General features: G+C 44.8%; 4 protein-coding genes across 7 annotated transcripts; 2 read left to right on the top strand and 2 right to left on the bottom strand.

The window, feature by feature from the left end:
* The first annotated feature begins 1,998 nt into the window (after positions 1 to 1,998).
* On the top strand, positions 1,999 to 3,222 carry ATP5F1E (ATP synthase F1 subunit epsilon). Of its 2 annotated transcripts, XR_015807402.1 has the most exons (4): positions 1,999 to 2,156; positions 2,333 to 2,459; positions 2,564 to 2,688; positions 3,075 to 3,222. XR_015807402.1 is itself a non-coding variant. In XM_014873856.2 (3 exons), exons 1-2 carry the CDS (start codon positions 2,125 to 2,127, stop codon positions 2,454 to 2,456), a joined length of 156 nt encoding a protein of 51 aa, XP_014729342.1. In that variant the 5' UTR covers positions 2,000 to 2,124; the 3' UTR covers positions 2,457 to 2,459; positions 3,075 to 3,222. The 2 variants fall into 2 exon arrangements, 1 of the variants encoding a protein (XP_014729342.1); XM_014873856.2 differs by lacking the exon at positions 2,564 to 2,688 and having other exon boundaries at positions 2,000 to 2,156.
* Positions 3,223 to 4,755: 1,533 nt separating this feature from the next.
* On the bottom strand, positions 4,756 to 8,094 carry TUBB1 (tubulin beta 1 class VI). The gene is made up of 4 exons (XM_014873855.2): positions 7,935 to 8,094; positions 6,389 to 6,497; positions 6,116 to 6,226; positions 4,756 to 5,990 (listed from the first exon to the last, which is right to left on the bottom strand). The coding sequence occupies exons 1-4, from the start codon at positions 7,989 to 7,991 to the stop codon at positions 4,912 to 4,914; spliced, it is 1,356 nt and encodes a 451-aa protein (XP_014729341.1). The 5' UTR covers positions 7,992 to 8,094; the 3' UTR covers positions 4,756 to 4,911.
* Positions 8,095 to 11,492: 3,398 nt separating this feature from the next.
* On the top strand, positions 11,493 to 17,016 carry CTSZ (cathepsin Z). The gene is made up of 6 exons (XM_014873854.2): positions 11,493 to 11,906; positions 12,635 to 12,798; positions 14,449 to 14,628; positions 15,205 to 15,355; positions 15,529 to 15,691; positions 16,148 to 17,016. Exons 1-6 carry the CDS (start codon positions 11,776 to 11,778, stop codon positions 16,259 to 16,261), a joined length of 903 nt encoding a protein of 300 aa, XP_014729340.1. The 5' UTR covers positions 11,493 to 11,775; the 3' UTR covers positions 16,262 to 17,016.
* Positions 17,017 to 17,731: 715 nt separating this feature from the next.
* Positions 17,732 to 26,266, bottom strand: NELFCD (negative elongation factor complex member C/D). Of its 3 annotated transcripts, none has more exons than XM_014873853.2 (15): positions 26,152 to 26,266; positions 25,615 to 25,730; positions 25,340 to 25,449; positions 24,430 to 24,539; positions 24,013 to 24,120; positions 23,329 to 23,481; positions 22,453 to 22,583; positions 21,878 to 22,043; positions 21,122 to 21,256; positions 20,593 to 20,732; positions 20,290 to 20,404; positions 19,887 to 19,982; positions 19,539 to 19,679; positions 19,088 to 19,217; positions 17,732 to 18,676 (listed from the first exon to the last, which is right to left on the bottom strand). In XM_014873853.2, exons 1-15 carry the CDS (start codon positions 26,215 to 26,217, stop codon positions 18,642 to 18,644), a joined length of 1,752 nt encoding a protein of 583 aa, XP_014729339.1. In that variant the 5' UTR covers positions 26,218 to 26,266; the 3' UTR covers positions 17,732 to 18,641. The 3 variants fall into 3 exon arrangements, with proteins under 3 accessions (XP_014729339.1, XP_088031317.1, XP_014729338.1); XM_088175191.1 differs by having other exon boundaries at positions 26,017 to 26,236; XM_014873852.2 differs by lacking the exon at positions 17,732 to 18,676 and having other exon boundaries at positions 18,892 to 19,217.
* Between the last annotated feature and the right edge of the window lie 463 nt (positions 26,267 to 26,729).

Raw genomic sequence — 26,729 nt, 5'->3', positions numbered from 1 at the left:
TAGTAAATAGAGCTAAATGTGTAAATAATTGCATCCAGGTTGTGTATCTCCATTGTGGATTTATAGCTGAGTTAATTTCACAGAATTGCAGGCAGAGGCATTTCACAGGGAGGTACAGAGAGAGAAGATTTGGTAGGAAAATAAAATTGTGGAGCAAAAAACAGGTGAGAAATGGGTCTGGGAGAGGAACAAGAGAAGCCATGGGGCAGGAATAGTGGGGCATGTAGCTGGAAAAAACCGTCCAACTCTACTGGCATGATATTTATCTGCCAAACCATCTATGTGGCCTGGGCGGCCCATGAGGCTTAAAATAATCTTAGTGCTAATTATTTCACCTATTAAATCATCAGATGTTCTCATTAAAGAAGCATTTGCATGTAATATCCCCTTTCTCAATATTATTAAGTACTCCAGTTACTTGTCTTGCATCAGATATGCTGCTTAGGTAGCACAGAGGGGCTTCCCAAAATCTTCGGTGCTGTTTCCTATCTTTTTGTTATTGTTACGACTGGGGCTTCAAAACCAAATATATTTCCTTTTAATATCATTGGCACCTTCCTGTGCTAAAAGTGCAGAGACATGTTTGTCATAATAAATATTTTTTGATTTATTTAATTTCTGCAAATTGGAAAGCTTTGCTCCAATATGCCATGTCTGTCACAAAATTAGAATATGTTTCACACAAAAATAAAGAAGAAAACAAATGCCTGAAGGAAGAATTGTTTTCTGCCTTGTTTACACTAGCTATTTTGTTAAAATTAAGTAGGAACAATTGCAATATGTGGGTCTAAGAAATTAACCCAAAATTCTATAGGAGCAGAGTTGTTTAAAAGTTAAAAAAAAAATACAGATTACTGGGGTCCAGATCTTACCATTGTATGCTGGAGACAGACTGACATATCTGGTGAACAGTTGTTCTTTTTGTTCTGGTGGCTCTTCCCTGACATTACCATGTGGATTGTTAATTGCAATGGTTCTGGACTAAATGAGATCTCAATAAAGCTGAAAACTACTCTGTGCTTTAAAAACGGTTTGACTTCGGATGAAAGGGAGTAAGCGAACAAGACCAAAGTGCAAGGATTTGTTAAAAAGCCAGGATTTAATCTCCTTAAGTATTTTCTCTTAATTATTTAAATGAACAGCAGGTTAGGACCAAATTGCTTACGTATCAAACGTGATTTGAATATTTTAATAGCTTTTTGCTTGTCATATGTGGGAAAATTACTATTTTTTCTTTGTGTCGATAGCTTCTAGTTTACTATGTTGTCTTTTATGGATTTGTTTAGAGCAAATGAGTGAATTTCAGGTATCAACATCCAAAGGAAACCCATGGCAAGGCACCGTGTCCGATGGGACAGAACTGTCACAGCTTGGCCACACACAGATCAACTCCAAAATGAACAGTCTGATAAAAAAAAAATCACTGGCTCCACATGCTTGCAAATTGTTTGTTGGGGTTTTTTTGTGTCTTATCTGGAAAAAATAAGTGGTGGCATAGACGGGTAAAATCAGATTTAGGTGCAAAACGCACCCTTTTAACAACTTGCTCGGATTCCTAGATTACAATAGGATTACCGAGGAAGGAGTTAATGTGTAACTAACACAAGTGCTCTACAGCTGGCCACGAGCCTCACAGAAATCTGGGCCTTTAATTTATGTCCTCTAGGTAACTGATGTCTAGTGTATTTCCGGCAAATTACAGCTCTGAATCACTGAACCGACACACACACTCCCGTGGTTTGGAGAGCCATGCAGGCCCCGGCCGGCCACAGGTGGAGGCGGAGGCGAGACTCTCCCACACCGGGAAGGGCACACACCTTCCCCGCACATCTTCGGCCCGCAGCAGCCGTGAGGAACCGGGGCCCGGCCGCTGCCGCCATAGCTCCACCCCCCTCCCCTCAGGGCCGCGGGGCCGCCCGGGCCAAGGGGAAGGGGCGGGGCGAGCCCGGGTCGCGTCAGGCGGAAAGGGCGGGAGCCGCGCTCCGGAACGGAGCCCTCTGATTGGTCGCTGCCGGAGGCGCGCTCCCGTGAACGGCGGCGCGCGTGAGCGATTCCCGGCCGCTGATTGGCCGGCGGGCACGTCCCCTGCGGCGCGCGCTGACCTTGCCCCGCGGAGCCGCAGCCATGGTGGCGTACTGGCGACAGGCCGGGCTCAGGTACTGCTGTCGCGACAGCCCCGCGACAGGGCGGGGGCGAGGGGCTGGCGCGGCGGGGCTGTCAGGGAGCGCCTGCCGGGGTGACAGCGGTGCGGGGGGAGCGCGGGTTTGGGATGAGGGGGGGACGGCTTTGGGGCCGGGCCCGGGTCTCACGCCCTGTGTCCCCCTGGCCGCAGCTACATCCGGTACTCGCAGATCTGCGCCCAGGCCGTGCGCGCCGCCATGAAGCCGCAGTACAAAGCGGAGGCGGAGAGGGCAGCGGTGGCCACAGTGAAAACGGTGAAACCCAAAAAGGAGTGAAATGTAAGTGGGTGGGGTGGGCTGGGCTGGATGCGTGCCTGGAGCTCTGTAGTGCAAGAGTTAGCGATAGTCTGTAAGTGCTGAGTCCATTAATCCGCGATATCTAGAGATAATCGGCTCGATCTCCAGGCATGAGAGTGGAGGGGATTGCGGCTGGTGTGGTGCGAATGTGCGCAGGTGTCTGTGACCTGATTACGCGTGAGATGGGAAACTGCCTGATTTCATTAGTGAGGTGAGATGGACTGTCTGTCAAGCCCTTCATTGAACCACTTGGGGTTTGGTCAGATTTTTTACACAGAACAGCTGGGCCTCTGTGGTGATGCTCACAGGTTTCGCTGTGATATTCTCATGTTTTATACTTATGCCAGCAGACAGCCTCTGAACTGCTCCTTCCCCTGATCAGCAAATTCGCTGCATGGGTTATCCGCTCTCTGTGAGACGGATGCTGCTTATACCTTTATTTGTGCATTCCATACATCACGAGCAGCTGAAATATTTTCTGTTCTGTTTAGAACAGCTTCTATTCCTGATCTGAGGTTAAATGTTACTACCTTTTGTTTGAAGTGTACCTTGTACACATTCTTGAATCGAATAACTTGTATTTTTAATCTCTTGTAGGAGCTGATCTGTGATGAATAACAGCAAACTGCAAAGCTGTAGGCAAGCTCAAGACTGCAGTGTAATATCATCCATCACATGAACTGTAGAACTTGCCTTTGTATGTAAATTGGTATGCTAATAAATGTAATTTCTGAATGTGTGGAAAGTCTTGTTCCTCTTGATACAAAGTTTCTGTTCTGCAGAGACATTTACTTTTCAGTTCTGTTAAAATAAGACTGCTTTTAGCACAGTCTGGACATTCAACAGCCAATTCTTATTTTTAAGCCAAATCCCTTCTTGGGTTTCATGCTGTTATTTCAGGTACATGTATGAGTTTGATGGTTTAAAACTTTTCTGCCTACGACATTTTAATTATTACTTTGGGGAAAAATATCCTGGCTAAAATCTGTATTAGCAGAGAATATAGCATATAGTTTTGAAAACTGGAAGCAGGATAACTGTGCCATGGATGTGCTGCTGGGGATCTGATCTCCCAAGTCTTAGATCCTGAGCAGTGAGTCAGGAATTGGGAGACCTGGTGTCATGTGAGAGATGGGGAGGGAGACACAGGAATCTCTGAATTGTTTATCCTCATTAACACTGTCACGAGAGGGACACATGTTCTCTGGGAAGTAGGAGTGGAAGGAGACACTTCTCTTGGCTGGGAGGCAAAAGTGCACTTCAAGCTGTGTGGTTTTGGGGGAATTTTTTGCATTTTCCTGCTGCTGTGTGTCCTCACAGCAGGGATGACATTGTCACACTGCACAGGAGAATTGGCTTCAGGTTCCTTCACCAAGACTGAACTCAAACATGAGCTGTTACTTTCTTCAAAATCCAACAAATTTTTTCATATAAAAGTATAGCTAACGTAATTCAAAGTTAGTTTTTGCAAGAATAAACTATGGGATTTTATCTACCAAATGTTTCAATTATAAAACTTTCATAGAATGGTATATAATCTTTATTTAAAAGAATATTATAAATACATTGTTAAGTAGGCAGCTGTGATGGCAACTTTTTCTCATCAAAGGCAAAATACGGTTTTGTATTACTGACTGCCATGGAACTTAGATTAACAAACTACAAACCATTCTATGTCATTTTTGTTGTAATGAAGGTTAGGAAAAAAATTTACAGTAGTTAATACCTAGGGAAAAAAAATACCACACCAAAACTTTTACACAATGTCACAACTTAGTGTGCTAATGTAACTCAACCTGTAGTTAGAAATAGAAACAAACCACACCATGATAATGAATACAAGCTCTGCAATAATATAAGACAGCAGTGTGATAGAATAATTACTTATAAAATAAGAATGTGCATATTCAGTCATTTGCCCCCTCTTGTTTCTGCAGATGTCCATCAGTCTGTGGAGTGATAAAAGAGTCACTGCTTTGGAGGCCTTAGAGATGTGCACATGTTCCTAAAACAGTAACAAGTTCACAGTCAGCAGGGACTGTGTTTACCTGAGAATAAATAAAGGTGATGAGCTGACAGCATATTTTGCTATTGCTTATGATCCTGATCTATATACACAGGCACAGTGGCTGTATAGTACATTCAGTATCTGGTGATTATATTCTAAAAGGGAATCCATTTACAGAGAAGGCTGGTATGAGATAACGTGTCTTCACAGTGGATTGGTTTTGGGAGAGATTCAGTGTCAACTGTTAAAGACAGTAAAGCAGAGCTGCCATTAATTTCAAAAGCACTGTGTTGTAATATCAGAGATAATTGGCCAGACACAGAGAAAAAGTTCTGAAGAAATGTTATTTTGGGTATGCTGATGATGGCTGTTGCTTTGTCTTTAGTGAATGTGAAGAGGCTCATTTGGAGAATGTTTTGATACTTTTTACTCTGCTTCCTTTTCTGGCTTGGCTTCTGCTTCCACTTCTACCTCTTCAAACTCCTCCACGTCTGCAGTGGCATCCTGGTACTGTTGGTACTCAGACACGAGGTCATTGGTGTTACCTTCTGCTTCAGAAAACTCCATCTCATCCATGCCTTCCCCTGTGTACCAGTGGAGAAACGCTTTCCTTCTGAACATGGCCGAGAACTGTTCGGACACCCTGATGAAGAGCTCCTGGATGGCCGTGTTATTGCCGATAAACGTGGCTGCCATCTTCAGCCCTCGCGGCGGGATGTCACACACGGCCACTTTGACATTGTTAGGGATCCACTCCACAAAGTAGGAGCTGTTCTTGGTCTGCACGGACAACAGCTGCTCGTCCACTTCCCTGGTGGACATTCTGCCCCTGAAGATGCAGGCGACGGTGAGGTAGCGCCCGCGGCGGGGGTCGCAGGCTGCCATCATGTTGCGGGCATCGAACATCTGCTGGGTGAGCTCTGGCACCGTCAGGGCCCGGTACTGCTGGCTGCCCCGAGCTGTCAGCGGGGCAAAGCCAGGCATGAAGAAGTGCAGGCGAGGAAAGGGCACCATGTTCACCGCCAGCTTCCGCAGATCCGCGTTCAGCTGGCCAGGGAAGCGCAGCGAGGTGGTGACGCCGCTCATCGTTAGGGACACCAAGTGGTTGAGGTCCCCATAGGTGGGATTGGTGAGCTTTAATGTCCTGAAGCATATATCATACAGAGCTTCGTTGTCAATGCAGAAGGTTTCATCTGTGTTCTCTATCAGCTGGTGGATGGAGAGGATGGCGTTGTACGGCTCCACCACCGTGTCGGACACCTTGGGCGAGGGCACGACGCTGAAGGTGTTCATGATCCTGTCGGGATATTCCTCCCTGATCTTGTTGATGAGGAGTGTCCCCATACCTGAGCCTGTACCACCACCAAGGGAATGAATGAGCTGGAATCCCTGAAGGCAGTCACAGCTCTCACACTCGTTCCTGACCACATCCATGACGTTTTCAATCAGTTCAGCACCTTCTGTGTAATGGCCCTTGGCCCAGTTGTTGCCAGCACCTGAATTACCTGTGAAAAAGAATTACAGAAAGAGCAACCACAAAATTAACACAAGGATTTTTTAAGGATTTTTTTCCAAGGCCCTTTTGTGACAGTTGCCTGCAGTCAGTTTGCTGGCAGTGTGCTGTACATACCATGGATAAAGTTGTCAGGTCGAAAGAGGGGGCCAATTTTGCTGGACCGGACACTGTCCATCGTCCCCGGCTCCAGGTCCACCAGGATGGAACGGGGCACGTATTTATGGGCTGGAACAAAACAAAATGAATGCAAATAATTACTGATAGTGGTCAAAGAAACAGGCTTACAATCCACTCTGGAAAGCCCAATCCACCTAGAGTGGCTTAGGCTTTTTGTGGGTTTTTTAATTACTTATTTTGCCCTCACTGTTGGCTCTGCTGAGCACTTACAATAGGCCTCATTGAAGTACACGTTAATTCGCTCCAGCTGCAGTGGTGAATCCCCACGGTAGTTCCCAGTGATGTCAATTCCATGTTCATCACCAAGCACCTCCCAGAACTGCAGAAAGAAAGAGGTGCAACACACTGAGAATGATTTATTTATTTTCAGCATATGTTCAGCACCAGCTCTGGGAACTGTGCCTGAAGCAGGGGATGCTTTTCCATTTACTTACCAGATCAGAACAGGGATCCTTCTCTATCTCCCCCCAAAAAACTCAAGGGAAAAGTTCAGCAGACCATTTATGCTGCTTAGCTATGACCCATGCACTAATAAGTGGAAGCCCTCAATTTGTTCTCTTTATAGTAAAAGAAAATGGATGCTAATTTAAAAGTTTAAATAACAGTTGCTACTTGGTATAAGTTTAACAAAAGGATTGTGAGGGTGTGGATTCAGGAGTCCTGTCATGCACAGGTGGGACCATGGCACGACAAAGCTGGCACAGGCAAATTTGTATGTGAGCAAGGCTTTCCACAAACAGCTGCTTGTCCTAAACGTCCTATCTTGACACTCATATGGATGTGCTCTTATGCTGGGCTCTTATCTGGGCAGCAGCCACAGCAGTGTTCATACAGACACACCCACCCACTGTAATGACCAGGCTATTCTAATATTAAAGGTCTCCTGGGTGAGCATCCAGTCCCATTCTGAGTGTACAAATACACCACTGCCAACAGATGCGTGTTCCATGCTTCATGTTTCTTTAAAAGTAATCAAGGTCAGGTGTGGGAGAAAGGAGAATGAACACAACAATCCCTCAACTATGCCATGTCTTAAAAGACCTTCTAGCCCAAAATAGATAATCTTTGGACAACTTTCTATTTATCAATTAAAAATAAAAAAAGGAAGGTCATCACACAGCATAGTAATTGAGGGTGTTTTTTTATTCCTAATCCAGAAAGTCAGCAATAGTGACTACTCCTTATGTCACAGCATGCCAATGTTTGAGCTACACAAAAATACTCCGAGTGATATCTGTGTCTCATGGGAGGCCAGTGACACTTTGTGTCACTCTAGCACAAGTTATGCTGTTGATTAATACTACCCCATATGATCTTTAAGACTCCTTCAACCCAAACCATTGTATGATTCTGTGATATTTAAGAATAAAATGTGGTAGAGCTGCTGCTGCATGTCTGAACTGAAGTACCAGCAACACAACTTCACAGCCCTGGAATTACTGGCTCTGTCACTTGCCCCAGTATCTTGCAGAGTATATGAGTTCCTCCTGGGAATAGGAGTCCCAGCAGGAATGCTCTGGTGCACTTGTAATCACTGGGCCACGGATATTGCAAATGAGCATTAAACTTTGCATGAGGAGCAAATCCAGCTTTTACCTTTCATACCAGAAATACTCATGTTCTCTGCTGATATCCCATGCTTCCCACCACTGAGTTACAAGGTAATTGTCCCCCCTGAAAGTCCCCATCCATCGATGATGTGTGACCTGCTACCTCTGACCTCCTACTAATGATCAGTGTTGAAAAGAGACCTTACCTTGGCTCCAATTTGGTTCCCACACTGGCCAATCTGCAGGTGCACGATTTCACGCATTTTGTGTGGCTCAGACCTGTTGGTGGCTCCAACCTCGCCCCGGCTCCCCAGCTCCAGCCTCTGCCTGCTGCTCTATCAGCTGCACCCAGCACAGCCCGGCCCCAGGGGCCCTTTTATACCCGAGGGAGTGTCACTCAGCCAGCCAGGGGAGTAGCCAGCCCCAGGCACTGCAGCGGGAGCCAAGGGGCTCTTTGCTGCCTGGACACAGGTACAAGAGCACAGGTGCACCAGTGAGTGGTTTGGAAAGCAGCACTGTCCTATGCATCCCTTCCCAGTTCTCTGTGCAGCACTGTGCTGCATGAATATATGTGCATATTCTGTTTGTGCTTCACTATTTTGTATTAGACGTAATATATATACAAATATATGTGCATATGTAGAGATTATAGCCCAAAGTGAGTGATCTTAATTTATTAAGCATATGTGCTTCTGCCACATAATTTAAATTTTAGCATCATATGAGTCATAGAGGACAACACCCATAATAAAAATGGTAACAACTTGTGAGCAGGAGCCTCCTATAATCACAATATTCAGAGCATTGCAAGGCAACCTCCAGTTCACTAACAAGCATCATTCCTAAGTTTGACTGCATGAAGGAGGGGAACATGAGCAGTAACAAAAAATACTTTGTAACACATAAAAATAACACTGTACTCTCAGTGATGGATGGTCCTTAAATAGTTATAAGAATCCATCATTTTTAGCCAAAACTTGAATTAACTTGTGACTAACTTGCACAGATGCTCTTTCTCTCTCTCTCCCTCTCTCTCTCTCTTTATTTCCTGACATTATAAGAAATACAGCATTTCTAATATTTCTTAATTTCTTATATCACAGATGTACTTCAGAACTTGCCAGGAAAATGCTAGAGGTGAAACCCCATTTCACTGAAGTTCTCTGAAGTGAACTGTAACATTTACTGAGTGAAACATCTCACTGTGCTAAAGGAAAGGATGTGAGGCAGAACAAAACACAGCACAGTCATGTTTGGCTGCTGATAACCAGGAGCAGTATCACTGAGCAGCAGAAGCCCAGGATAAAATGACTTCTGGAAATCTAGAGCAGTTTAATTACATGTCAAATGACTGTCACAGCCTTGCAAGTGTTTTCTTTTTAAGGATGGGGAAAGGAACTATAATTAGGAAAGCACCTTAAACTATTTAGCATAATAAATGAAATGGGGATAGTGGAAAGGCTTAACTCACTAATTTTAACTACCACTTTATGGGCTGCTAGAGATAACAGATTTCTGAGCTTCCATATGGTTCCAGAGCAAAAAACCAGCTTATTCCAGGTTTCCCCTCCACTTGATGACTTCAACTTCTCCCACTAGCCAATGAAGGAACAGACAACTGCTCCTGACACAGAGTTCAGCACCAGAAGTGCATTGTAAAAAAGTAGAGAGCAAACATCTATTATCTTCTACCATGCTATGAGCATACTGAGTAGGGAGCAATAAAAGGAAGACCTTAAATTCAGGTAGTTTCATTTTGTTTCCTTAAAACACAGTATCATTTTATCATTTTCCAAAAGATAAGTGTTCTCTAAGCCATTCAGTTTACCCAGAAAGACACACAAAACGTTCTGTTCCATTGCTACATCGTCAATTTTTCCCACAATGGCTTTGGATATCTTCTACAATTCCCTAAGAAAATTCTGAAAAGGTTATTTGGACTTTAAAGCATATTTAATTTTATTTATGCACATTTCATACTTGTTTTCTCCAACCATCCTTAGCTAAGAGCAGTAATGTACATCTGAGTTGTATATTCAACTGCTGCATTCTGAATGGGAGCTGCCTGGACACAACGTCAGCAGACAGCTGCTGACACAATAAATACTATTTAAAATATGCAAGTATTCACAATAGACACAGCTTAGGAAGAGGTTGAAGGTGCTAATTCACTGTCCGAAAAATCAGACAAAATAATTTCAGCAATAAATATATTTGCTGAGTACATCTCACAAGGAAAGGGGGGGAAGGGAAGTGAAAGAAATATGCAATCACACAGTTGGGGTTTTTTCTCTTGCTGAAAATAGCTTCCTACAATCATGTGCCTCCTCTGAAATGCTTCTTTATAGAGTCTAAAAAATTCTGGCACATGACACCAGGTAGCTGAGCTGCTTTGTGAAGCGGATGTGGGTTTGGGCCTCTTTTCCCTCTCCTCCCCATCTGCATTTCTGTGAACCCCTAAGTCTGACTTTATCCCAAACCCAGCCTAGGAGGGGCCTGTTCCTGCTCAGCCCTGAGAAGCCCCAGGCCTGTTAACAGCCCGAGGCACTTCCCAGGCCCTGCCATGGCACATGTGCAGCTGCAGATTAGCACAGAGGCACTGGGGAGAGAGGAGCTGTGCTGGATGGGCCGGCTCAGAGGGACTTTTGGCCCCGGGGAGATTAGGAGCAGCCTGGCAGCGGGCACAGCTATTACAGGCTCCCACAGTGGCTTTATCAGGCTGCCCACTGCTCCCAGTGCCACCAGAGCAGATAGCACAGCCCTGGCGATGGCCTTGAGCTGAGACCACAAAGACGCCAGGCTTTCGTGGTTGCTGGGCTTTTTGTTGGTGTTCTTGTTTTCATGGTTGATGTTTGGGTTTTTTAACGCTACCCCCATTAAATATGCATGTGCAAGGAGGCATGCTGGGATACCCTTTTTAATGGTTTGCTTGGAAGGAACTGGCTTTTCAGAGTAGCAGAGGAGATTGTTGAGAGGAAACCCTATTCAGTTTGAGATAAGGCTGGCTTCAGGCCATCAGATAATTTTAGAGAGATCTGTGAATGGCTACCAGACAAGCTGATGCAAGTCTTAACGAACCTGGGCTAGCTGAATCATCCTTAAGAATGATACCAAAAAACACTGCATCCAACTCACAGGCCCCATTCTTGCTCTGCTGTTCCTTTTGGTGCATTCGTTCTCTGTGCCTCAGTTTCTCTATTCATAGTGTGGAGCTAATAAACCTCAGGCCCTCTACAAAAAGTGCTGAAGGCTAAGGAAGAGAAGCTAGGAGGGGAGAACCGTCTGTGGTTTACGAAACCTATTTATTAAACATGAAAGCTTCTAGTAACGTAGGGAGAAGAGACCAGTAATCCACTCACACAGTCACTAGAAGCTTCTACAGGAAAATTAGGAAACTATTTTTACTATTGACTAAATCTTCTAGCAAATAATAAAGAATCTTCAGACGTCCAAACCCTAAGGAACAACACAGAAAATGGACACAGGGCTGTGTTCTTTTGCTAATTGTAATACTAAAGGGCTTGAGAAATCCAGAACTCGGGACTAGGAAAAAAACACAACCAAACAAAAACAGTCACAGTCGCTGGCCAGAGTCTAGCACAATGCTGAGATGTTAGGGCAAAGGTAAAGAAACCTGTAACAGGGCCTGTCCCAGCTACAAGTCCCCTTGTACAACCCATGTGACCAAATTTTTGAGCTGGAAACGCCACTGCGGGCTGGGAAGGCGGGATCTCAGTTTGTTCCTAGTCCCCAAGAGATCCATCAGAGACACCCCAAGGCGGTACCGGCACGGGCTCTCCCGCTATCCCTCCCGGTCTCGCTGTCCCCTCCCGGTCCCGCTGTCCCCTCCCGGTCTCGCTGTCCCCTCCCTGTCCCGCTGTCCCCTCCCGGTCTCGCTGTCCCCTCCCTGTCCCGCTGTCCCCTCCCGGTCCCGCTGTCCCCGCCCGCCGCAGGTGAGCGTGGCCCCGCCCCGCCCGTCCCTCCGCGCCTCCCGCCGCCCTTAAACGCGGGTGCCGGCCGTGTCCCGGGAGCTGCCGCTGTCCCAGCATGGCCACGCTGCTCCTGCCCCTCCTGCTGCTGCTCTGCGGCTGCCTCTGCCCTCCCGCCCGCGCCGGGCTCTACTTCAGGGCAGGGCAGCACTGCTACAAACCGGCCCCGCGCAAGGAGCCCGGCCTCCGGTGAGCTTCGGGCCCTTGTCCCATCCCGGGGCCACCTCCGGGCCGGCGCTCCCGGCCGCATGGGGAGAGGAGCGCTGGGGAGGGGCTGGGCAGGCACAGCCGGGGCTCCGGGCCGCTCTGACCCTGCGGGGTCCCCGGGGGATTTGGGGAGGTTCGGGGCCGTTCTGTCCCTGCCGGGTGGGGAAGATTCGGGAAGGTTCGGGGGGATTCGGGGCCGTTCTGTCCCTGCCGGGTTCGGGGGGATTCGGAGCCGTTCTGTCCCTGCCGGGTCCGGGGAGGTTCGGGGGGATTCGGAGCCGTTCTGTCCCTGCCGGGTCCGGGGAGGTTCGGGGGGATTCGGAGCCGTTCTGTCCCTGCCGGGTCCGGGGAGGTTCGGGGGGTTCGGGGCCGTTCTGGCCCTGCCGGGTCCGGGGAGGTTCGGGGGGTTCGGGGCCGTTCTGGCCCTGCCGGGTCCGGGGAGGTTCGGGGGGTTCGGGGCCGTTCTGGCCCTGCCGGGTCCGGGGAGGTTCGGGGGATTCGGGGCCGTTCTGGCCCTGCCGGGTCCCGGGCAGCGGTCACGAGACTTGGAGGCTGTAGCGGTCACGTGACCCCGCCGGACACTCGCGGCCTCGTTACGAAACTCGGTGAAATCCGCGGGGTTTCTTTAAAAAATAACCAAAAAACCACCCCACCGGCCCGTCCTGCTCCGGGGGATGCCGCCGCTACCTCCCCGTTCTATCCCCCCGCAGGACCTACCCCCGCCCGCACGAGTACCTGGATGTGTCGGCGCTGCCGCGGAGCTGGGACTGGAGGAACGTGAATGGGGTGAATTACGCCAGCACCACTCGGAACCAGCACATCCCACAGTACTGCGGGTCCTGCTGGGCCCACGGCAGCACCAGCGCCTTGGCAGGTACGCTCGGGCTCGCCTGCCTGGCTGGCTCCCCGCTGGAATCGGGAGTTTTTGGGGAGCAAAGGAAGTTTAGCTTCAGGTTACTGACAGCTGTATAAAGTGCTAAATCACTGCAGTGACTAAGGCAGCAAAACCGAGGCTGAGATGTCTGTGAGTACACCAGAACATGGGCATGTCCAAGCTGAAGGCAAGGAGGGTTGGTTCCAATAGAAAAAGCAACCAGAGCAAGGCTGTCTACACCTTATCCAAAGGCAGCAAGAGGGGAACCCTGGTGTGTAGTTAAAAACCTGTTTGCAGAAAGAATGTGGCCATAGCCCATCCCAAACTGCTGCTTTAGGTGCTAGGGTAAGAGCTGGGGTTGCTGCCCTCCCCTCGGAGTTGTGGTGATGGCAGCAGCAGATGCAAAAGAGTTCTCAGTTCTCCTTCTCCTTGCTGGTACCTCAGCCTGTAGCACTGAGCAGGGTCTCTCCAGCCATACTGAGAATGAAGGAATGAAAGAAGTTGCTTCTTGTGGGGTTTTTGCTACAGGAGCCCTGGCATTCCAGTAAACTGACCACCACAGCAGATACACAAGTCTGATTAGAGCAGGGATCTTCAGCCTTTTTCTTAGTCAAGGGGAAGTAGTGGTTTGCTACAGATGGGGAAGTAGTGGCTCTAGAGAGAATACATGATTTGCACACAACAGTTACGTGCTGGAGGAGCACCACTTGCACAAGAAAGCTGTAGGAAAATTACCTGTGAAGGAGAAATAGAGGAAACTGGAGAGAAGGGGGAAGACAAGGCAGGTGTGAGCAGACAGCAGGAATCATGCAGCATACAAGGATATGGACATGTATGAGACCTGCCAGGATGGAGTGAAGTACTGGGATAGGTAAAATACAGCACCTTGCAGGAAGATTAGGCTGGGATCATAGCTCCCTGTTTTACCAAGTATATTTGAATGTTGTTGGCACTAATAGGATTTGAAGTACCTCAGTGGCATCAGTTAAGTCTGTTAATGCAGAGAAGCAGTTTATAAATACTCATCAGGAAGCTTTTCCACCAAGTAAGCTTGTTGTTTCTGACAAAATAAGGCAGCAGGGTGGTGGTGCCTGTCTGAGATGGCAGGAAAACAGTGAGATGCTGATGTAACAGCAAGGAGATAACTCTGGAAGCTTTCTCCTGTATTAAGACTGTCTCACAGAGACAGCAGCCTGTGCTCCATGAGCTTATGTTTATGCATGGGCTTATACATAAATCTCTACTCCTGTAAAAGATGCTGGTCAGAGCTGTTTTTATTATGTGTATTTGAAAACTCTTTACTGTCAAAGTCAGCAAACAGATCTGGAAGTTTTCAGAAGCTGTCACTTGAATTAAAAGAGGTCTGGGGCTCTTCAAGGCTTTAGACAGATCTTACTCATCTCCATGTTTTTGCTGAGTTTTTAATGGAAAAAGCCCTCCTAACGGAAACCCACAAGAATAACTCAGCCTCTGGTTTGAATTAGGTCACACTGTGCTCCTCACTGCAGACAGCAGAGGCTTTTCCAACCACAAATGCTGCTGTCTGCAAAAAGTTCTAGATTTGATGAAGAGGAGACAGTTTCAAAACCAGTTGCAGTGTGTAGCCACCCACATATTCTAGTAGCAAACCCCAGTTTCTCATCCTTACAGACCGAATCAACATCAAGAGGAAAGGTGCTTGGCCTTCTGCCTACCTGTCTGTCCAGAATGTCATCGACTGTGCTGATGCTGGGTCCTGTGAGGGCGGGGACCACTCCGGGGTCTGGAGGTACGCCCACGACCACGGCATCCCCGATGAGACCTGCAACAACTACCAAGCCAAGGATCAAAGTAGGATGGCTCTGCTTTGCTGTAGGATTTCTTCCCAGGTTTAGCAGATCTTAGTGTATTAAAAAAAAATAATTTCTTGGGTTTTCAGAGTACTGGTTCCTGCTGTTTGACTGACAGAACAGGTTTTCTTTACTGGCCTGTGTGTGTCTCCTACTCCAGACAGACAGTGTAGCACTAAATCGTGCTCAGGCAAGTTTGTACAGCTGAATTGTTTTAACTTAATCTCTTAAACTCATGACACACAATCTCTAATGTACTGAAATATTTACAAGTGTCACCTCAAGCTGAACAAAGGAGAAATTTTACCTTTGGCTAGTTGTGTATGACTGGAATGGTTTCTCTATGTCCTCAACAAAGTATTTATACCTGTGAAGTAAAGAGCAGTAAGTGGTGATAATAGGGATTTTAAATGTGTTTTCCAGAAAATAGTGAGAATATTTATTAATAATTACTGTGAAGTTATTAATAACTGCTTCAATTAAACTATAAATGCTCAGTGTCCTACCATCACTTCACTTGAAGAAAAGCACCTTCCTGCACATTGCCTCCAGTGGTAATCTCACCTCTGTTTTTCAGAGTGTAAAAAGTTCAACCAGTGTGGAACTTGTGTCACTTTTGGGGAATGCCACGTGATCAAGAACTACACTCTCTGGAAAGTTGCTGACTATGGGTCTGTCAGTGGAAGAGAAAAAATGATGGCAGAAATCTACAAGAATGGACCAATTAGGTAAAAAAAGATATATGAAACTCGGTGTACATTTTCACTCCAGCACATGTCAGCAGCTCTGCATTAACATGCAGACTTTAGTTTGTATATAAACAGATTAGAATTCAAAATACAAGAAAACCAGGCCCCTGCCCTGATCCCCTTGTATGAAACCTCTCTCTGTTTTCTTGCAGCTGTGGCATAATGGCTACTGAAAAGCTGGATGCCTACACAGGGGGACTGTACACAGAGTACAACCCCTCACCTACAGTGAATCACATCGTGTCTGTGGCTGGCTGGGGAGTGGAAAATGGGACAGAATATTGGATAGTTCGTAATTCCTGGGGTGAGCCCTGGGTAAGGAGACATGGGAACACACTTCTGGCTTTGGAGGGAGGGTGGGGTTTGTTACTTGTAAAACTACAGCCTGTGGATATAGAACTGAAACTTTCTTTGAACTAGACTAGCAGTTTAAAAATGTTAAATGTTAAACCCAGCCAATCTGAAGATATTTGGCCAAAGCTACTTGAGTAATGTCAGTTCCATCCCAAATTCTACCTTTCAACGACATGCAGCTCCTGTTATGGGCAACTGGAAATTGCTGTTGTAGGCAAAAATCAAGCCATGTACCTGGGCTGGATGAGTGGGATGTAAATTTACCAAAGCAAGTTGCCCCATGGCACCCAGGTTACACTTCAGCTTGAGTGAATTCCTCCATTCACTTAAATCACCCATATTTGACAGACAGAACAGACTCACACAATTTCTACAGTTGTGTTTCCTAATTTACAATGCAAACTAAATCCTTTACAGGGTGAAAGAGGGTGGCTGAGGATTGTGACCAGTGCCTATAAGGGTGGAAAAGGAGGAGACTACAATCTGGCTATTGAAGAGGACTGTGCATATGGAGATCCTATACTGCCTTGATTCTACATGGTACAGCTTTTTGTTTAGGTATTTTGTTTGGAAGCTTCCCAGCACAATCTCCCTTTGTTTAAAGAATAATAGCCTAAGACACTTTCACAGTTCAACACCATCAGGCAGTTCTGCAAAATTAGCCCAGATGCAACACAATGCCTTCAAAAAATACAGAACTACCCGAATTTTATTTACATCTTGAAGTAATTCACCCATGAAGGAGTTGTCTACCTTGATGCACAGTATTGAAATCACACTGACTGAATGACACAACCTGTACATGTAAATAGCTATTTTTTTAAACACAAATCATGCAAATGTACTGGAAATATATACTCAATATTTGGGTCTAGACTTTCTTTTAAATTCTGTGACAGTACTGACCAAATATGCTGCAATGATGCAAAAGCCATGATAAGTGTGGGCATGATAAATCCAAAATATTAAACCCTGTTTCCTGGACCTCCTGGTGAAACAGTGGTGTTGGAAGTCTCAATAATGAGGTTGCTTTTATCCACCAAAATGATATAATGGGAATTACTTTGACCAAAAGACAGTCTAAACACTCACTACTTAATTAGTCTTGTCTTTGTTCAAATTTCTTGCTTTAATATGTGACTGTGCCCTTTTTCTCCTAAAGAGGCAAAATATAAATTGCCATAACCCAGAGCACTCCTCACTAATATGACAAATAAATCAGTGCCATATCAAATGTTACTACCTGGCATTGCTAACTGCATTTAATAAACAGACTTTTTCTCTTACATGACTGGGTATTTATTGTAAAAGATTATTAATAGAGGTGTGTGATTGTCTCCACCTGGATGGTGCTGCTTTCACTGGACCTTTTTTGTGAAAGGCCTGATGGACAAGTTTATACAGCAACTATGCTGGTTTGAACAATATTTGGGTATGAGCAGGATCGTGTGACAGCTCACAAACCCACAAAGGGTTTAACAAGTTAAAAATCATTTCCAGGGATCACTGCAGAGGAACTGTTTAGAGGAAATGATACCAAGCTGAACACAGGAAAGTAAAAATAACCCTTGTATAAACTGCTGGCAAAGCTGCAGTTGATCATCACCAAGAGCTTGTACAGGGCTGTATCCTAAATTGATTCTCTATAAGGTGAATCATTTCTGGTGTTAATTCTATAATTTACTTATTATGAAAACTAAGTCTCATGCAAGTCTGGAATAACAGCAAATCTTCTACTCAGAGATAAGCAAGGAGGTTCAAAACACCTCTACAGAAGCAACTTTTGCCCTTTTCAGGTGATTTGCTTTTTAAATTTATATCCAGCTGGAGTTTCAGTGTCTGTCAGAAAGCAGGTTCTTCAGAAAACAGATATTCATGGAAAAGCAAAATGTGCTTGTTTGGTCAAGAAAATTACTGTTTGTTTAAAAGTGAGGGGTGTAAAGAATCCAGTCCAATGAACAGAGAGAATAAGTCTGAAAGTTTAAAGAAACTGAAAGACACTTCTGGAAAAGAGCAAACACCTTTATTTAAAGGTAAGTTATATTGTTGGGTAGATCTCCCACTGTTTGGCATCAGCCAGGACAGAGTAGAGATAAGTATAAAAACAAAGCCACAACAAGCAGTAATGAAATTTCAGCACATATTCATATTTTGAGACAGTAATGACATGGTAATGAAACTTACCAGTAACATCTGATGCATCTATTTAGCAAAAAATAGATTCTGAAAGGTAACACACTCACACAGAATTCATCTCTTAATACAAAACTAACCTTGATTGTTACAACTCCTCTTGTGTTACACAAAACAGGGTTTTTGTTTTCATGTAGGATATTAAGAATTCTAATATAATGCAAAGGGGAGGAATGGACATTAGGGCTTTTCTGCAGCACAAAGCAAATCCCACAAATTCATATTTTTTACAAGTTGCAACATCAAAGCCTAGAGCATTCAAGACCTATTCAGAGAACTAGCTGCAAAGTGGTTTTAGTAGGAATTATCATACCTGTTCTTCAGATTTTGTTTATTACACAAAGAATCACTGACAAATTCTGGAAGTAACCAAAATAATATTCTTTCAAATAAAGATGTTTTTTGCTATCCATCCTCTTCAGAACATTAATTTATACTGATTGGTGTAACAACAGAAAATCCTTTGGTATCACCTCATTTTCCAAATCATATTAACAGTTCTCTGATATGAAACACAAACACTCCTCTGATAAGAATTTCAAGGTCACCATGCAAGTCAAGCAAATGCCCTTCAGCCTTTTCCTCCTTGTTTTAGGTTTGTTGGGTTTGTTGGGGCTTTTTTTGCTGCTGCATTGCCCTTTTAGAGAACCTCACTGCTGGAGAGGATGGCAAAGCAGTGACCATGAGCTCTGGCTGACTTCTTGTTGTTTTCTACTGCTCAGTTCATCATAATAAAGTTAGATTTGCAATGAGCTTAAAAGGAGAAAAAAAAAAAAGACACTGTTCAGTACATTACTATGATTCTCTGATTTATATATTTGCATATGGATTTCTGCATTATGTAAATAATAAGGTTTTTAGGATCTGGACAGATGTTTTTGTTTTAGGATGGAGTAAAATATTATGACAGACAACTTTCCTTCCTCTCCTTTCCTTGCTGCAGAGCTAGTTCCCAAAAAGCAGTATTTATCTTCACTTTCCTTGCTACTACCCACAGATTCTCGATTACAGGAAAATTGCTAAACACAGGCCCCTAAAAGGGAAGTTGTCTGTGAAAATAGCTGGCAGGCAGTCCTAGTTTTAGCAATCTTCCTCCTGAACATTATTTGCAAATCGTAACAAACACAAATGGAAGCAGGTATGCAAGGCGTGAACATGACTTACCTATGAACTCTGTGACAGGATCATGTTCACCTTCTGTTTTTATAGTGCCTGCAATACTTTCATTCTCCAAGATTGGAAGAAAGAGCTGTACAAAGTCTGAGGTATATGGAGGAGCAATCACATCAAGCACCTGAAACAGCAAACAAAACTTGATCATTCTTACACTTGCAGGAGGAGGGACAATATTTAATTCACGTACCAGTTTTGGAAGCACACAAGTAATTGTATGGAGAACAAGAGGTCTCCATTCATTGATGTACTCTCAGGGTGCTCTATTGAGTACCTTATTACCTCCACAAGTCAGGATCAGCAGGACCAAAGTCACACCCTGATGAACACTGAGACGTTGCTCAGAATCTGACCTGAACTTGAAGTATTTCTGAATATCCAAAACACATGATTTTAAACTTGCTCTCAGTCAAGACCTCAGTCAACAGTTTTTGCTGCTGACCTCTGTCACAAAGTATCTGATGAGGGAGATGTCTGTGTCCAGCTTCTCCAGGCACTTGCGGATGTAGCTGACGACAGGCAGGACGTACCCTCGGCTCAGCAAGTGAACCATCCTGTCCAGGAGAGTCTTCTTCAGCTCCAGCTGATGGTGGAGGGAGGGAAGAGCCAACACATTAGAACTTGCTCTCTTGAATGTGCAATTTTTATGCATTCATTATCTGCTATGCTACATTTTAACCACTTCTAAATTAACCCTGCCATGAGAGCGAAATTGCACAAGAGTGACTGATGAATTGGGTTAGAGTAACTGATGGAAGATACAAAACCCACTGAATTCTCTGTGTATCACCTGCTCCATCACATCCAGCTGAGAATGTTCTGTTTCAAAGAGCTTGACAAGAAGTTGCAGAACTTGGGGATGAAGCAGCTGATGGCATGTACTGATCTGCAAACAACACAGCAAAGTGAGATCCTCAGAACTGTAATTTAAAACACAATGCACCAGACAAGTTTACACTGATGTTCAGTGCCAGACAGAAATTAATTTAGAAAAGCATTCCATCATTTCTTTCTATGAAGCCCAAGTTTTCCTGGTGTAAATAATGCTGAGCTGACAAAACCAAACACTCTAAATAGATTAATCTCTGCATATTTACTGCCTTACTGCAAATGACAGGCACTCAGTGCACTGGGTGTTACACAAGAAGCAGAACTGTTCTTGCTCTCCAGCAAAGTTTTACAGACACTCTTACCTCATCCAGCAGTGCCAGGTGAACTGGGGTGTGATCAGTCTGCAGCTGGAAGTAGCGTGGCTCTGACACTGTCCAATCCACCCACTTCAACACACCCATAGCCACCACTGGGAACCTGCAGAGAGACAGCACTTCAGCACAGCAGCATGAAAAAATAAATGCAAGCTTCATTAGGAACCCAAAGTAATCTGCCATCATTTTCCAGTGGCACAGAAAAGCATGTTCTGCCACCTAAGGAGGACAAGTTGTGTGTGAAAGACAGGATTTATGTCCTCATGAGAGATTCCCAGCCTCTCTGCTCACCTGATGCACTGATAGAGAGTGCTCAGTTCTGCAACCAGCTCTGATGCCCCTTTGTTCTCATTGCAACACAGATTGTGAACAGTCTCAATGGCTTTCGAGGTCGACTTGAGTTCATCCTTGTTGATGCTGACTCTCTTGTTCTGCAAAATTATTGCAAAGTTGGAATGCAGAAGTTGCTGATGTCTTTGGTTATTTAAGGAAAGAAGCTGTAACCTGCAATAAGGCTAGGATTGCATCCTGTCTCAAAATTCAGACTCACATGCAAGTTTCTGAAGAATTAATTATAAGTGAGTTGAAGTACAGGGATGGTTGCTTTATTTAATTCTCAGTGCACTCAGACTTTTGTTTGATCATCAGAATCTACACTTTTTAATCACCTCAGTTGAAGGCAGAAGCATTTAGTATTAAAATAAGTAAACTAAGCTGAATATATTATTTTAAACTGAGCAATTTCACAATAATATATTTTCTTCAGCATAGGCAGGCTCCTGTAGGTAAAAATAATATTATTCACAGAAGTGAACATTACCTTTTTCCACATCTCTACAACACTAGCTGCATATGCCAGAATGTGGATATATTTATGTTTGTGATCCTGGTTGATCTTAGCACCTGGTTTAAATAAGGACTGCATGAAGAGGTCCAGAAATGCAGGCACTCGAATCTGTGAGGAGAAAGAATATTTTATCAGAGCCTGAGAATCACGAGAGGTGACTAAGAATGGAGTTTTTGCATCTGATACACCTTGCATAGAACAAGATTTTCCTTTAAGAGTACATTGAACAGTTTTCTGAAGAGACACAGACTTTCGAAAGAAAAAAGGAAAGAAAAGGAATCAGTTACAGACCATATTGCTAAAGTATCAAAATTTTGCTTTATCAAAACCCATGTTAGAACAATGCAGTGAGAAATGTGAAATGTATCATTTAGGTCTGCTTATAAGAAACTGCTAAAGTGGGCAGGGATATTTTTTTCCTGAATTTTTTTGTTTGTTTAAAGAACTAATTCCTTGCCATTTTTATTTCCTATGGAAAAGTTCTTTAATTTAGTTATATGTAAAAACACGACTTGGAACGATTAAAAAAACCCAGCAGAAGTACCACAAAGATAATGCAAACCACAATGCAAGTAGCAGCTTCATTAGACATTACATACAATTACAGAGGGAAGAATGAGTGCCAATTTAATTTTTTTGTCCATACAACACTTAGCACAAGTTACCCCATTTCCGAGGGCTACTGTAACAGAAATAAGTTTCAGAGGTTACAAACAGGTAAATACTGACCAGTTCTACTGGAGGTGGGTCCATGCTTGTGAACATTTTGAAGAGGACAGTGATATCTGCTGGATTCAGAGCTCCCTTGGACAGCATTGCCCCCAGAGCCTGGCAAGCCCGGGGGTAGGAGGCTGCAGTACCCAGTGCTAAGGTGATCTGACTGGCATCATGGCCTCTGAAGGAAGAGAAAACACACACAGGGACTTATTTTCCTAATTCAGACATTTCAGATGAAATTTCACTGAGTCAATAGGGCATATTCTATAGGATGTAATGCCTTAGGGAAATTACAGAAACAGGCCCGTGTTTGCCTTGTTTACTTCCAAAACGTTAACAGAAAAATAAAAGTAGGTATTTCTTAATAGACAGAAACTTCAAGTCTTTGTTTTTTCAGTTTCAGGTCTCTCTGGTATAGGACGCTGAACTTTTCTGCTGTTCCACAACTTCAAGCCCTGCTACAAGAACTGCTCTGCTGCAGCTAAAGATTCTCCTTTTGCTGGTGCAAGGTGATCAAGAACAAGCAGAAGCCAGCAGTTTTCAGACTGTGGTGTGTTCCATTTCCCTGAGCCCACAGCCGCACTCACTTCTCGTGGGCGTATCGCTGAACCTCCTGCGCGATCCGTCGGACAGCGGAGCCGCCCTGCTCCTCCTGGGCCAGGATGGACATCATGGACTGGGCAAAGAGGTACGTGTGTTCTCCATGGCACACCATCTTCTGTGAAAGCACAGCACAAACCTCACCAGTCAGCAAGAAAACATCCCAGTCTTTCTGTGATTACACTGCCGTGAGAGCAAAGGGAGGAAAAAAAAAAAACAAATACCAAAATTGCAAAGGAAAAAAAAAACCCCAAAATGCAAACAACTAAACGACAAAGCCAAAACCCCAACAGCCAAGAGGAAAATATAGAAAAGTACTGACACTATGTGAAATGAAATGCCTGAATTGAGAACTTCATTTCTCAAATGCCAAAATTGAGAAGAAAATCTATTCTACTTATGCTCAATACTTTCTCTGCAGTATTTAAACACTAAGAGAAGTTCAAAACCAGCTGAAAATCATTGTGCTGTTTCACAACACTGAACATGTGGCGGGTTGATTCAGATGGCAACTTTCACACTGATGTGGAAGATGAGAGAATTATTTCCATTTGCCAGGGGACTGACAAGACTGATCTTTACATCTTCCAGTACATGTGAAGGACAGCAGTTCTACCCCCATCTTTTTACAACCCATTTAATAAATATAAGAAGTGTCACCCAAAGAATTCTTGGTCACAGAATGACCAAAAAGCACAAATTTCTCGGTTTTAACTCAGATATACCTTCTCTTCATAAGCTTTTGTAGGACATCAAGATTGGCTCCAATCCCACAGTGATCTGTATCTCCTAACTGGAAAGCAGAACACTTCTTTTTCCATATAAAAAGGGGAGGAAAAAAGACCCCAAAAAGCAAAACTTACAGCAAACTCAGGGAGGTTTTTCTCAAGGTTTTCTTCTCCTCCATCTAAAATTGTTGCCAGAGATGTACGCAGGACTCTGGAAAACACTTCTAGTTGCTGACATGCTGTTGAAACACTGGTTATTTCCCCTTGATACCCAGCATCAGATATGAGCTATAAAAATAAAAACATCACAGAAATCTTGTGTTACTTACATTTCTATTTCTGATATCCTAACAAATCTAGAAGAACACACAAAATCTAAGTTTCACCTCTGCATACACTGACTGGAATTTACATTTATATTGTGGTCTACAGAAAAGGAAACCAAGCACAATAATAAAAAAATGTACCAGAGCACAACAATATGTATCATTCCCTTCTTGTCACAGAAACATACAAAACTGACTGAGACTTTCTGCAGAAATCCAGAATTTTAACACAGAGATAAAAGGAAAACAAACAAAAAAAAAAAAAAAAAGAGAAAACCTCCACACCTCTACAAAAATTGAAAAAGCAGTACTTCAAACTAGGAAATTACACTTACTGAAAGCTGTAGCAAAAGTCCTTCCACCAAGGTGTACTTTTACTAATTAGTATTGGCAAGAATACATAAAAGATACAAGCAAGACCACAACTAATATTTGATGCTAGAACAATTAACCCTCCATGGATATTCTTATTCATTAGACTTAAGTATAGTACCTTCACAGTAAAATTAAGCATTAAACAATCAGGATGGGCTTCTGCCAATTTGTAAAAAAGATCTCTCCACGTGGTATGTGCTATCATTTGCTCAAGCCAGGCTGGAGTCTGAAAAGAACAGAGCAAGAGAGAGAAATTTAAGAATATCTCATTGTCAGGATCATAAAAAGCAAGGCTTTTACCTCTCAGCAGTCCTGTGAGTTGCTCTACAGAGCTTTATTACAAAGGAGCATTCCAAATTTCCAAGTTCTCTAAACCTCTGAGGACCCCAGTGAGAAAGAGCTGGGTTTCTGAAACCAGCTGCTCCTCAGCCAAAGAGCTTTGAATATTCATTTTCCCTTCCCTTCACCACTCCACCAGATGAAGGCAGCTAGGAAGGATCCACTGCAGAGACAGCAACAGGGATTCCGTGCACACCTCTCCTTCCTCTGTGAAGATGGAGTCTGCTTTCCGAGGGTCAAAGTGCTTGATCAGCAAGCTCTTCAAGTGGTTCTCTACAGTCTCCTGAACTTGCATTGGCTCAACACCTGCACACAAGGAACAAAACACTTGGCAGATGCAATGCAGTCCAATGGAACACAGCAGCTGCATCCCACATTTTCCAGTAGGAAAATGAATTTCCAAAATTCATCAATACAGAGAAGATGAGAGGAGAGCCATCAGTTCTACTACTGAGCCACACTGATAACAGATTTTTTTCCTAAATGCTAAACTGATCTCAGGCAGCTCACACCATTCCTCTTGCTCTCCTCATCAGACACACAAAAAGCAATGCCAGTCATCCCCAGGACTGTTACTGGGGTGTCTTAACCAAAAAGGGCATTACCAGGTCTGAGACACAAACCCACATTACTACACACTAAAGTTCATCCTTTTAAATATTGGTCATCAGTAGCTTTGATAGTATTCTATAAAATAACACACAAATAGCAATGAGCAGTTCTACATTTCTGAAATCAGAGCACAATAATTCTGGTAATGTAATAATGATTATATAATTAATTCTATTACAAGATATCAAACACTGCTTGTACTGTCTATATAACAGCACCCTTGCCCTTTGAATGAAATTAAAAAGAAACTATAATTTATGCAGTTGTTTCAACTATAAAAACTTTTATAACACAGTTCATTGGCATTTCATCAACGTATTGCTTCATTATTCCCCAAGTCGAATAAACCTGTTATTATAAAGGATTTAGCTACATACAGGATGACAACTTTATAACAATCCACTTCCTGTGTATGACCAAATTGGCCACAAATTCAGATCTTTCTGACAGAATAAAGATCATAGACCCAAACTAATCTGTATCTTGTACCATACCTGTCTGAATGAGCCACTCTGCCAGCAAATTGACAGTCTGTGCCACTGCAGTGTAGTTTTCAGAGAGGAGCTGAATAACATTCTCTGGAGATCCTCCTGCTTGGAAATATCTGATGAAAGGATTACGAAAGAACGATTTGAGTCATATTAAAACAAAAAAACCAATCGAACTCTAAATTTAAAAGGAAAACACCAGCATCGTTTATACATCTGCATACACTTCCGTATGAAGCGACACTTCTAACACACCGTAACACACATCAGGTCACACTCACCTCTTTAACGTGTTGAATATAGACGGTTCCATTATATAGTCAGGGGTTGAAAATTTCTTCAGGCACTCCTGCTGGACTTCGGCATCATCCTCTCCCTCTCCATCCTCATCATCTTGCTGTTCACAAGCACAGTCAGGTCAGCCTCCTCTGTCCCGCTTCCCCCCACACTCCCAAATTCAGGCTCTTTTTGCCCACAGCAGCACACACACCTCGGCTCAGCACCGCAAGCACCCCAACAAACAGCGATTATTAACGCGGAAAGCACCAAAACCAGCACGGCCTTCCCGCAGTTTAACCCCGGAGCGCCGGGCCCGGCCCCTGCCCTCACACCCGGCGCTCCTCGCCTCAGCCCGGAGCCCCCGCGGCGGAGCGGGAGGGCCCGGGGGACGCTCCGGGACCCACCCGGGGAATACTCCAGGATTCTCCCGGAGGATGCTCCGGACTCTAAGGGAATGCTCGGAGTCTATGCCCGGGGGTTGCTCCGGGACACGCCTGGAGCTGCGCTCATCCCTCGCCCCGCTCGCCCCCGGCGCTCACCGCGCCCCCGTCAGCCTCGCTGCCCCACTCGGCCGCGCTGCCCTCAAAGTAATCGGCGTCCTCCATGGCTGCCAGCCCGGGCCTCCCCGCCCCGCGGCCGGAACGGGCGGGGCGCCGCGGAATGGCGGCGGGGGAGGCGGGCCGGGAGCGCCGCCATGGCGGCGGCTGAGGGGCCGCTCCGGGCGGGCCGTGAGGGGAGGCGGGCAGGGGACACGGGACACACACCGCCTCAGCGCCGAAAGTGTCACTGGAAATGTGACAGCGAACTGCCCCGCAAAGCCTCGCAGCGCAACCGGGCGGGAATTGCCAGGGAAGAGGAAAAAAAGGCGGGCGCTGCTCCGTGGAATGTGTTGCTCCGAGGGGTGGGCTCTCCATGGGACCTGTTCTCCATGGACGTGCTCTCCACAGAATTTGTTGCTCCAAGGGATGTGTTCTCCATAGAATGTGTTGCTCCAAGGAGTGTGTTGTCCATGGGATGTGTTCTCCAAGGGATGTGTTGTCCATGGGATGTGTTCCTCTTCTGGCTGTAGCTGGACAACAGCAGTTCCCTCCCTCCCATGGAAGCATGAGGAGGATGT

The sequence above is a fragment of the Sturnus vulgaris genome, chromosome 17 (genome assembly GCF_052056855.1).
Source record: "Sturnus vulgaris isolate bStuVul1 chromosome 17, bStuVul1.hap1, whole genome shotgun sequence".
Taxonomy (NCBI): domain Eukaryota; kingdom Metazoa; phylum Chordata; class Aves; order Passeriformes; family Sturnidae; genus Sturnus; species Sturnus vulgaris.
This window is presented reverse-complemented; position numbering and strand designations above follow the sequence as displayed.